The sequence below is a fragment of the Harpia harpyja genome, chromosome 23, assembly GCF_026419915.1.
Source record: "Harpia harpyja isolate bHarHar1 chromosome 23, bHarHar1 primary haplotype, whole genome shotgun sequence".
Taxonomy (NCBI): domain Eukaryota; kingdom Metazoa; phylum Chordata; class Aves; order Accipitriformes; family Accipitridae; genus Harpia; species Harpia harpyja.
In genome coordinates this window covers 7626640-7636909 of record NC_068962.1, presented here as the reverse complement: position 1 = coordinate 7636909, position 10270 = coordinate 7626640, and the positions used below count along the sequence as shown (strand labels likewise).

At 49.1% G+C, this 10270-nt stretch overlaps 1 protein-coding gene across 1 annotated transcript; it reads left to right on the top strand.

Moving 5' to 3' along the window:
* Positions 1–882: 882 nt before the first annotated feature.
* On the top strand, positions 883–9995 carry LOC128135366 (uncharacterized protein C12orf29 homolog). The gene is made up of 6 exons (XM_052774195.1): positions 883–996; positions 2869–2986; positions 3622–3717; positions 7021–7137; positions 7417–7611; positions 9964–9995. The coding sequence occupies exons 1-6, from the start codon at positions 907–909 to the stop codon at positions 9993–9995; spliced, it is 648 nt and encodes a 215-aa protein (XP_052630155.1). The 5' UTR covers positions 883–906.
* The last annotated feature ends 275 nt before the right edge of the window (positions 9996–10270 follow it).

Sequence of the window (10270 nt, the reverse complement as noted above, 5' to 3'; positions counted from 1 at the left end):
CGTGAGGAGCTGACGGCAACCCCCATTCCCCTGCGCCGCTCGGGGGGAGGAGGGAGAGAAGTCGGGAGCAAATCCGAGCCCGGGAAGCAGACGGGGCTCGGGGGAAGGCGTTTTCAGACTGCGTTTGGCCTTCTCATTGCCCTGCCGGGCTTCCATCGGCAATAAACGGAACGGCCGTCCCCGAGCGAGCGGAGTCTGCTCTGCCCGTGCCGGTGGCGGGCGAGGGATCTCGGCCCAGGAGCCCTCTGAGGAGCTGCCCAGCCCAGGAGGGGAGCGAGCGAGCGAGCAGGCGCCTGGCGTCCCGCCGGGTCAAGCCACCACAGACACCGAGGTGTACTGGGGAACCGGGGGAGGCACAGGCGAAGCCGGAGAGGTGCCGGCGCCCTGGGGACAGGGCATCCCTGTGCCCGGCCTGGGCGTGTGGCACCCCGGGAAGCAGAGAAGACAGCCCCGGGGAACTTGGGCTGCCCGGCCCGGGGAACGGCCGAGGGTCGACGGCCAAAGGTCGACGACGGCCAACGGCCGCGGCGCGGGAGCGAGCTGCCGCCTCAGGCCGGCGCCTCAGAGCACAGCTGGCGCGGCGCGGCCGCGCCACGGCGGGAGCCGCCGCTGCCGAGAGCGGAGCTGTCCCGGGCCCGGGCCCGGGCCCGGGCTCGGGCTCGGGGTCGCGTTCGGGCTCGGGCTGGACGGCGGGGAGCGGCGGGGAGCGGCGGGGAGCGACGGGGAGCGACGGAGCCACGGCCTGGCCGGAGGCTGCCGGAGAGAGGCGGCCGACGCCGCGCCGCGCCCCGGCGCACACATGCGTCGCGGGCGGGCGGGGACGGACTCCATTTCCCGCCGCGCCCCGCGAGCGCAGGCGCAGGCGCAGTCGCGGCTGGGCGCTGTGGCGGGCGGGCGGCCGGGGCGATGAGGCGGCGGGGCGCGGTGCAGCGGAAGGTGCCGTGTCTGTTCGTGACCGAGGTGAAGGAGGAGCCGTCGGCCAAGCGGGAGCGCCAGGTGGCCCGGGGCGGCACGGGGCCGGGCGGGGGGAGTCGCTGGGCCGGGCCAGGGCCAGGGCCAGGGCCAGGGCCAGGGCTCGGGCTCGGGCTCGGGCTCGGGGGGGGGAGTCGCTGGGCCGCGTCTGAGCGACATGCACGGCAGAGCTCCCCGCCTTCCGCGCGGGAAGGAGAGGCCGCGTGGGAGCCATTTCGGCTCCGTCCCGCTCTTCTGCTGGCAAGGGGCGTCCGGGGTGCTGAGCCCGGTGCGGCGTGTGCTTTTCCCGAGTGTCGGCAGCGGTCACGCACGGCGAGGGGTGAGGCCGCTGCGAGGGGACCGCCCTGGGAGCTGGTGTGAAACCGCCCTGCCGTCCCCGCGGGCCTGTGAGCCTCGTGGGGCGAAGCCAAGCGCGCCTCTCTTTTTTTTTTTTTTTTTTTTTGCTGCTGTTTTGGCACCTCCGGCTTCTGAGGGAAGGACTGGTTGGAGGCTGCGAGACGTGGAGTGCGTGCCGAGGTGAAAGCAGCGGAGCCCAGTCAGAGCTGTTTCTTCCCGAGATGCAGAAGGCAGTGTTGGGACAGGCTGGGGTGCCGTTCCCCTGCCTAGCTGTAGACCTCCAGCTTGCCTTTCCCGGTTTGAGTAGTGGCTCCTAATGCTGTCTGTCGGCTGCATCTGGGTGACTTTGTCTCGCTGGTGTTTGCCCTCTGGGTGGCAGAGCTGAAACGGTTGCCAAAACGTCGGTAACTTAATTGTTTGACCGCCGGTACCAACAGCATCTCGGTAATGGTCACGTAAGGGTACCTTCCCTACCCTGTTGTTCCTTCACACAGAAAAAGCCGACAGGGGGTTAGGTCTGGAAGTGGCCTACGCTATTTTCTGTGGTTTTCAAGGGCAGGCAAGGGTAATACAGGGGGCGATGACTGCTAGGGAAGAAGGGGGGCGGCGGTGGCAACGGTGGTGGTGGTGGTGGGAAAAGCAACAGGAACGTTTTCTCTCCCCCCTGAACGTTTTCTTTTTCGTGTAATCTTCCTAAAATCTTCACGTATGCCGCATCTGATTACTGAAATAGAAAACAGCCCTGTAACGCAACGACAGCACGTAGAAGGTTCCCACTTTGTGACTTCTGAATTCTGTTTTGAGGCTTTTTTGCCTCAGACAAGGACCTGCTTTGTGTTTTGCTAGCAGAAAGAGACAGTGCCCAGCTCACAAGTCAAAGCTGGCTGGGAAGAGAGGAGGGAGGGGTGCTGATTATCCAGGAAAACACTGGAATCCAGCCGCAACTGATTCCATGTTTGCAGGGAAACTGTTAGAGAAGCCCTCCTGGAAATGGGGGCTAGTTGTGGCTGGATATTTGTCTCGGACCCCTGGATCACTTCTTTCCTTGCTCTTCTTAAGCGGAAGCGTGTTTAGTTGGCAGCACCGATACTACGTATTTAATGCCAGGATGCTTTTGCCACCTTGCATCGCACGGGTCTGTGTATTGCACTAACATGGTGCTATTGACTTTCAGCTCCAAACTGCAAGCTTGGAGCAGCTAGTCACGGTGAATCGCTATTGCCATCGTAACAGAGGAAGGCACGTCTCAAACTTTCGTAGCGTTGGACTGGGACCCTTCTAGTTTATGTGCACTATTTGCAGCGGAAGGCAAAGTCATCTGTAAATACTAATTGAGAACGGAGAAGAGGGAGAGAGTTTGCAAACAGATTGCCTTTGTTCTTTTGTCTTAGAGCATTTCCCAGGCTGTCGTGTCTTGAAGAAACAATGGTGTATTTCAATGGCATTAGAAATCAGCAACATAATGTGTAGTACTGGACTTACAGAGGCCGGCTGTGAGGAGCAAGGATCCATGTGAGAAACAGCCATGATGAGGGTTTAAAATACCTGTCTTCTTTTCAGCCCTTTAAAGTTTTGGCAACTGAAGCTATAACCGGGAAGGCGTTAGAGGCAGATATATACAATGCAATCCCTACTGAAAAGGTGGACGGAACCTGCTGTTACGTAACTACCTATACAGGTAATAAAGAAGATCCGTATGCAGATTTCTTATGTTGGCTAGAAGCCTTGTTTTACTTTGTTTTCACTTTTATTGTATGATCCATTGGATCACAGCTGTTGTGAATTCCTGTGTCATTAACCACCTTGACCACAAAGTAAGACTTACCATAAACGTAGGAGGTGTTTTATAAAGTTGTTACAGATTTTACTCTCTAAAATACATGGAAGTCTGGTTGCAGCGAACATGCCAATCGGGGACCTATTCCAGTTCTAAAATTTCCTATTGGTAAAATCTTCCTTGCGCACTAGAACTTGTATAATAAGGGGTGTCTAATTTCCTTGGGGAGGATGAAAAGAAGTATGAAAGTGGGGAGGAAAGGAGAAGACTGTGGTGGTTCGTTGCATCACTGGGGTTCATGCCTTTACCTGCAATTGTAAGGAAGCTTTGTATTACACTAGCCACGATTCTACGAATAGATTTTTAGATTCATATACGGCAGTTAACTTATGAATTTAAGTAGTGTCTTTGGATATAAGATTTCTGTAGTGGCAAATGAGAAGGCCTATCGTGCCTTTTACATGGTTGATTTCGGTACTCTGCAGGGTGTGGTTGCCTCAGTAAACTGCTGGTTTTTATCCCTCTGGAAACTCTAGGGCAACCCTATCTATGGGCCAGGATGGATCGAAAACCCAACAAGCAAGCTGAAAAAAGGTTTAAACGATTCTTGTATTCATTGGAAGATTGCAAAGGTTAGTGAAGATTTCTTTCCTTCTTTTTGTCAATGTAAGTTATCCAGTTGGAAAAACACCTATAGTCTAACACAGGAAATGTCAGTGATCCTGCTTCAATTTTTCTTAATGTCAGTCTTAACTTTACTTCAAGAGAGCTTTAAACTAGAATCAGTTGGGGAAGGGGATACCAACAGCACTGCAGTAGGTAAGGGTTGGCATGGCATCACTGGAGGGTGGTGGTGCTAGTGGGAACATTTGCAACCCTCCGGGGAGCATTGAGGGCTCCGGAGCATATCTGAAATGCTTGTGCACCACCACACGCAGTATGAGAAAAAAACAGGATGAACTGGAAGCATTGGTCACCTCCCAGAGCTACAATATCATTGGTATTAGTGAGACTTGGTGGATTGAGTCCTGTGGTTGGAGGGCTACAGGCTGTTCAGGAGGGATAAGCAGGGCAGGCAAGGTGGAGGCCTTGCACTATGCGTAAGGGAGAGGTTTGGTTGTACAGCCCTTAGAGTTAGCGATGGTGTGGTTGAGGATTAGGGGAATGGAAAACAAAGGAGATGGTGTAGTCAGTATCTACTACCAATCGCCCAGCTGGGAGGTAAGCGCTGATGAGTTACTCTATAGGCACTTAGGATAAATTTCTGGATCAGTAGCCCTTGTCCTTACGGGAGATTTCAACTTCCCAGACATCAACTGGTAATATCATATGGCTGTGACGAGCAGATCTTGGAAATTCTTGAAGTTTGTAGGAGATAACTTCTTGACACAGGTAGTCAGTGAGCCAACTAGGAAAGATGCCCTCCTAGACTTGCTGTTTGTGAATAGAGAAGGACTCGGGGAGGGGTGTGATGGGAGGTGGCTGCCTTGGTCACAGTGATCGTGAAATGGTTGAGTTTAAAATTTTCAGTGTAATAAGAAAAAAGGACAGTAGAGTTGCTGCCCTGGACTTCAGGAGAGCAAACTTTAAGCTCTTCAGGGAGCTGTTTAGCAGAGTACCCTGGGAATCTGCTTTTGAGGGCTTAGGAGTCCCCGGGTGCTGGTCAGTCTTTAAGAACCACCTTTTAGAAGCACAGGAGCAGGCAATTCCACTGTGTTGTAAATCAAGTAAGCAGGGCAGAACACCACTTTGGCTGAACAGGGAACTCCTCGCGGAGCTCAAGAGGAAAAAGAAACTGTATGATCTCTGGAAGCAAGGTCAAGCTTCGCAGGATGATTACAGAGCTGTGATTCGTATATGCAGGGAGAAGACATGAAAGGGCAAAGCTCAGTTAGAGTTGAAACTGGCCAGTGTTGTTTCAGATAACAAGGGCTTTTTTAGGCCCTTTTATAACAGCAAGAGGAGGTCTAAAGGAAACATTGGACCGATACTTGTTGAAGATGGTCATCTGACTAAAAGGGACGAAGAAAAAGCGGAGGCATTCAGTGCTTTTTTTGCCTCAGTCTTTAATAATACTGATACCCCCTGAGTTGGAAGACCACGAGTGTGGGAACAGTGACTTTCCATTTGTGGGTGCTGAAATTCTAAGGGACCAGCTGTTTCAGCTGCATGTTCACAGGTCCATGGGGCCTGATGGGATTCATCCCAGAGCACTGAAGGAGTCATCGGATGTTACGGCAGGACCCCTCTCATCATCTACCAAAGGTCTTGGGAGTCTGGGGAGGTCCCTGCTGACTGGAAGCTAGCCGGTGTTGCGCCAGTCTACAAAAAGGGCGTGAGAGAGGACCCAGGGAACTACAGACCTGTTAGTCTAACCTCAGTTCCTGGAAAATATATGCAGAGGATAATACTGGGTACTATTGAAAGGCATTTAAGATTAATGCAATCATCAGGCACAGTCAGCATGGGTTCACAAAGGGAAAGTCCTGTTTTAACCAATTTGATATCCTTCTGTGATGAGGTCACCCACCTCATGGATGAAGGGAAGGTGGTGGATGTAGTTTTTCTGGATTTTAGTAAGGCTTTTGATACTGTCCCCTCACAGCATCCTTCTGGACAAGTTGTCCAGCTGTGGGATAAGGGGGTTCATGGTGCACTGAGTGAAGAACTGGCTGAAGGGCAGAGCTCAAAGGGTTGTAGTACGTGGGCCTACGTCTGGCTGGTGACTGGTCACCAGCGGTGTTCCTCAGGGTTCAGTTCTAGGGCCAGTTCTGTTCGCTACATTTATCAACGATCTGGGTGCAGTAGTTGAATGCATTGGCAAGTGTGATGATGATACCAAACTGGGAGGTGCTGTTGACTCTCTTGAGGGACAGGAGGCCTTGCAGAGGGATCTAGATAGATTGGAGCATTGGGCTATGATTAATGGGATGGAATTTAACAAGTCCGAATGCTGGATTCTGCACCTGGGACAGAGTAAGGCTAGGCACAAGTATAAATTGGGAGAGGAGAGGCTGAAGAGCAGCCCTGCAGAAAGGGATCTGGGTGCTGGTCGACAGCAGGCACAACAGGAGCCAGCAGTGTGCCCTGGCAGCCGAGAGGGCAGACCCCATCCTGGGGTGCATCAAACACAGCATGACCAGCCGCTGTATTCAGCGTCGGTGCGGTCTCACCCTGAGTACTGTGTGCAGTTCTGGGTCCCACAGTTTAAGAAGGATGGTCAGGTCCTTGAATGCGTCCAGAGGAGGGCAAGAAAGCTGGTGGCAGGGCTGGAAGGCATGTCCTGTGAGGAGCGGCTGAGGACGTTGGGTTTGTCTAGTTTGGAGAGAAGGAGGCTGAGGGGCGACCTCCTTGCTCTCTGCAGCTTCCCGAGGAGGGGACATGGGGAGGGAGGTGCTGAGCTCTTCTCCCTGGGGTCCAGGGATGGGACACATGGGAATGGTTCAAACCTGCGCCAGGGGAGGTTTAGACTAGGCATTAGGAAGCATTTCTTTACAGAGAAAGAAGCCTGACAGTGTTTAAGAGGCATTTGGACAATGCCCTTAAGAACATGCTTTAACTTTTGGTCAGTCCTAAATTGGTCAGGGAGTTGGACTAGGTGATTGTTGTAGGTCCCTTCCAACTGAAATAGTCTATTCTATTCTACTTCTCTGGCTCTGGTTTAAATATAAGGTTAGCTATTTAGGTAGCTATGTTTTGAGCGTAGTTACTTTTGAACTTTTAAACTACTCAAAGGCTACTATGCTTCTTTAAACCCCCTAACTGTAGAGTGCTTGAGTGTGCCAGATCTTGGTGCTTGTACAAAGTAACTGGGACTACTGTCTGTAAAACAAGGTTTAGATCAATGGTATTTTAATACTTGCATTGAAAGATGATCAAAACATAAAATTGGCTAACAGTTTGCCAAAAACTTAATGTTACATTTATATGTCTAGAATTTGTTTGGAATGTTGAAGAGGATTTCAAGCCTGTTCCAGATACCTGGATTCCAGCAAAGGACATAGAGTTCTGTAATGGCGATCCTTTGCCCGATGAGAATGGACATATGCCAGGTACCTATGATGCAGCACAGGTAAAATGGGGGGGGGGCGCTTCAATTTTTGAAGTGAAATAGAATTAGTTCCAATGTTAAAAGTAGTAGTTAATCTACTTAAAGGGCTTCAACTGAAGGCATAGTTGTCACACTTGCATTCCTCTGAGGTACGACACGGTTTTTCTTGTTACTCTTTCTGTTTGTAGTTAACTGTGGGTTTTTTTAATGCATGTACAGTTCTAGTACACATTTGATAACTTCAGAAATTTACTTTGGTAAATGCAATGTTTTCTCATAGGTTGGGTGCCTGTGGAGAAAAATAGTAAGCAGTATTGCTGGCACTCATCTGTTGTAAATTACGAGGCTGAAATAGCGCTGCTATTGAAACACCATGCTGACCCAGGGCTTCTGGAAATCAGTCCAGTGCCGTTATCGGAAATTTTAGAACAAACATTGGAGCTTATTGGGACTAATATTAATGCAAATCCATATGGTAAGTTTGTATGATCTGTTCTTAAATACTTTTTTATTTAGTGATACTTTTGAGTGAAAATGATGCATTTTCTTTGTATAAGTTTGAAAAAAAAGTTCTAAGGTAGCAATGTAACCTTTTAGAAAGGAGAGAAAGGGCTAGCTCAAAAAACACTTACCAAAAATACTCACCTCAGAAAGCCGAGCTGTCATGAGAGTGTTTATGTCTATTAAACCTCTTTGCACCTGTTCTTTACCAGTTACTATAAAAATGCTTTGCTTTAGTCTTTCAAAAAATATTTTGACTGGAAAAGTTGTTTCAAATACTACTGTTAAAATATTTTTTAAGATTGACTGTTGGTACCTTTTCTTGACTTTTTTTTATTTGCTCTTCTGATGCTGTTTAGTACATTAAAGTAGAAAATTTTATTCAGTCTTTTTTTCTTTTTTTGCATCATTGGAGTTAGTCATAAGGTGCAGTTTTTAAATTATTAAATATTATGTATATTTTTTAAGGAAATGTAATTTAAGCTAAATTTTGGTTATGGCTTCTCCCTTTAAAAGCCTTACAACAAAAGAAAAATGAGGTGTGAGCACAAGTGAGTTCTAGCTTCTGAGCTTTGCTGTTAGGATAACTTGCAAGGATGGATAGGAAAAATAGTAGTTCCAGGTCTAAGCATTTTCACAGAATGTAAAGGAACTGCATAAAAAAAAATCTAATAGCTGTATTCTTAGACGAAACAAGCGTGCAGACCCGCAGGTCAGTGCAGAAGGAGGGGGAGGAGGTGCTCCAGGCGCCGGAGCAGAGATTCTCCTGCAGCCCGTGGGGAAGACCACGGTGAGGCAGGCTGTCCTCCTCACGCAGCCCCTGGAGGTCCACGGTGGAGCAGATCTCCACCTGCAGCCTGTGGAGGACCTCATGCCGGAGCAGGGGGACGCCCGAAGGAGGCTGTGACCCCGTGGAGAGCCCACGCTGGAGCAGGTTTGCTGGCAGGACTTGTGACCCCCCACACTGGAGCAGTGTGCTCCTGAAGGACTGCAGCCTGTGGGAAGGACCCACATTGGAGAAGTTTGTGGAGGACCATCTCCCGTGGGAGGGACCCCACGCTGGCGCAGGGAAGAGTGTGAGGAGCCTTCCCCCAGAGGAGGAAGGAGCGGCAGAGACAACATGTGCTGAACTGATCATAACCCCCATTCCCTGTCCCCCTGCACCACTGGGGTGGATAGGTAGAGAATTCAGGAGTGGAGTTATGCCTGGGAAGAAGGGAGGGGTGGAGGGAAGGTGTTTTCAGTTTTAGTTTAATTTCTCATTACCCTACCCTGGTTTGATTGTCAATAAATTAAATTAATTTTCCCTAAATCAAGTCTGTTTTGCCCATGACGGTAATTGGTTGAGTGGTGTCTCCTTGTCCTTATCTCGACCCAGAAGCTTTTTGTTATATCTTCTCTTCCCTGTCTAGCTGAGAGGGGAGTGATACAGCGGCTTTGGTGGGCACCTGGCGTCCAGCCAGGGTCAACCCACCACAAGAGCACACTTTTTTAATTTCCATTTTTATCAGTTTTGAAATGTTACTGTGTACTTGCTGCACCTTATTTTTGGAATTTGTAATTTTATCATCTTTAGATTTTCCAGTTGATAATATCCTTTACCAATAAAATTTAAATTGAAATAATTGAATTACTTGCTTCCTCTCTTTCTTCTGTCTATATACCGTTCTCCTCTTCTATTCACGTCTATGTCTTCTTGGCTCTGTTGTCAAAAGAAATATGAAGAACATTTTGTGCATAATTTATTAGAGTAAAACTATCTGCTCTTTCAGAAACATTTTAAGAAGTAAACTTTCAACACTTCTAGAAGCAACAGAAATAAAAATATTTCATCCTAATATAATTCACCCATGTTTCAAAATGTTCTGTTCAAGTATTTTCCCTCTAAAACCTTCCCAAGCAGATGTTTGAGAACCATGTGGTACTTGCACAAAGAAACCAAATATGGTAGCAAGCCTGGTGAGGGATTACAGAAGGTGGTTTTAGGTGCTTTTCATCTATGTGGTGCCTCAACAGAATTTGCATCTCAGACTGGAATCAAAATGGCCTAATGCTGTGTTTGGAAGTGCCCTGGGTAAACTCATAGGAATACTGACAACTGGGCCATCTGGAGAGCTTTGAAACACAAAATTACAAAGTTGCACTTTTCTGAGCCACCCGCTTTGGACTAGTCTCCTGGAGCAGACTCATACTCTCCAAAAACCAACAAGACCACTTGGAAAAAGTGTTACTGACAATCTTCTATAAAATAAAGTAGCAGTAAAAGCATTCATCCAAGAAAAGGCAGTGCTCAACAGGGTTCAAACTTATCTCTTTGCCCTTTCAGGGAAGCACTTTCATAGCAAGCTAGAAGGCTAAGCTTGCCAGAACTATGAGGATGCTCTGCTAGTTCACATTTCGAACTGTGCAACCGCAGAGCAAACAACCTGTTAGGTCCGTGGGTGACACAGAGAGACTGGAGATAAGGAAATGTCACACTGAAGCACGGACTGCAGACTAAAGGTTTGGCCATTCATCTGAGGAACACGAGATACGGGTTCTAATCTCTGCTTTCAAGACAGCTGTAAAATGTATTAATGGTCCTTAGGGTGTCTTGTGAACGTTTGGTAGCCCGAGTCCTTTTATGAATTTGG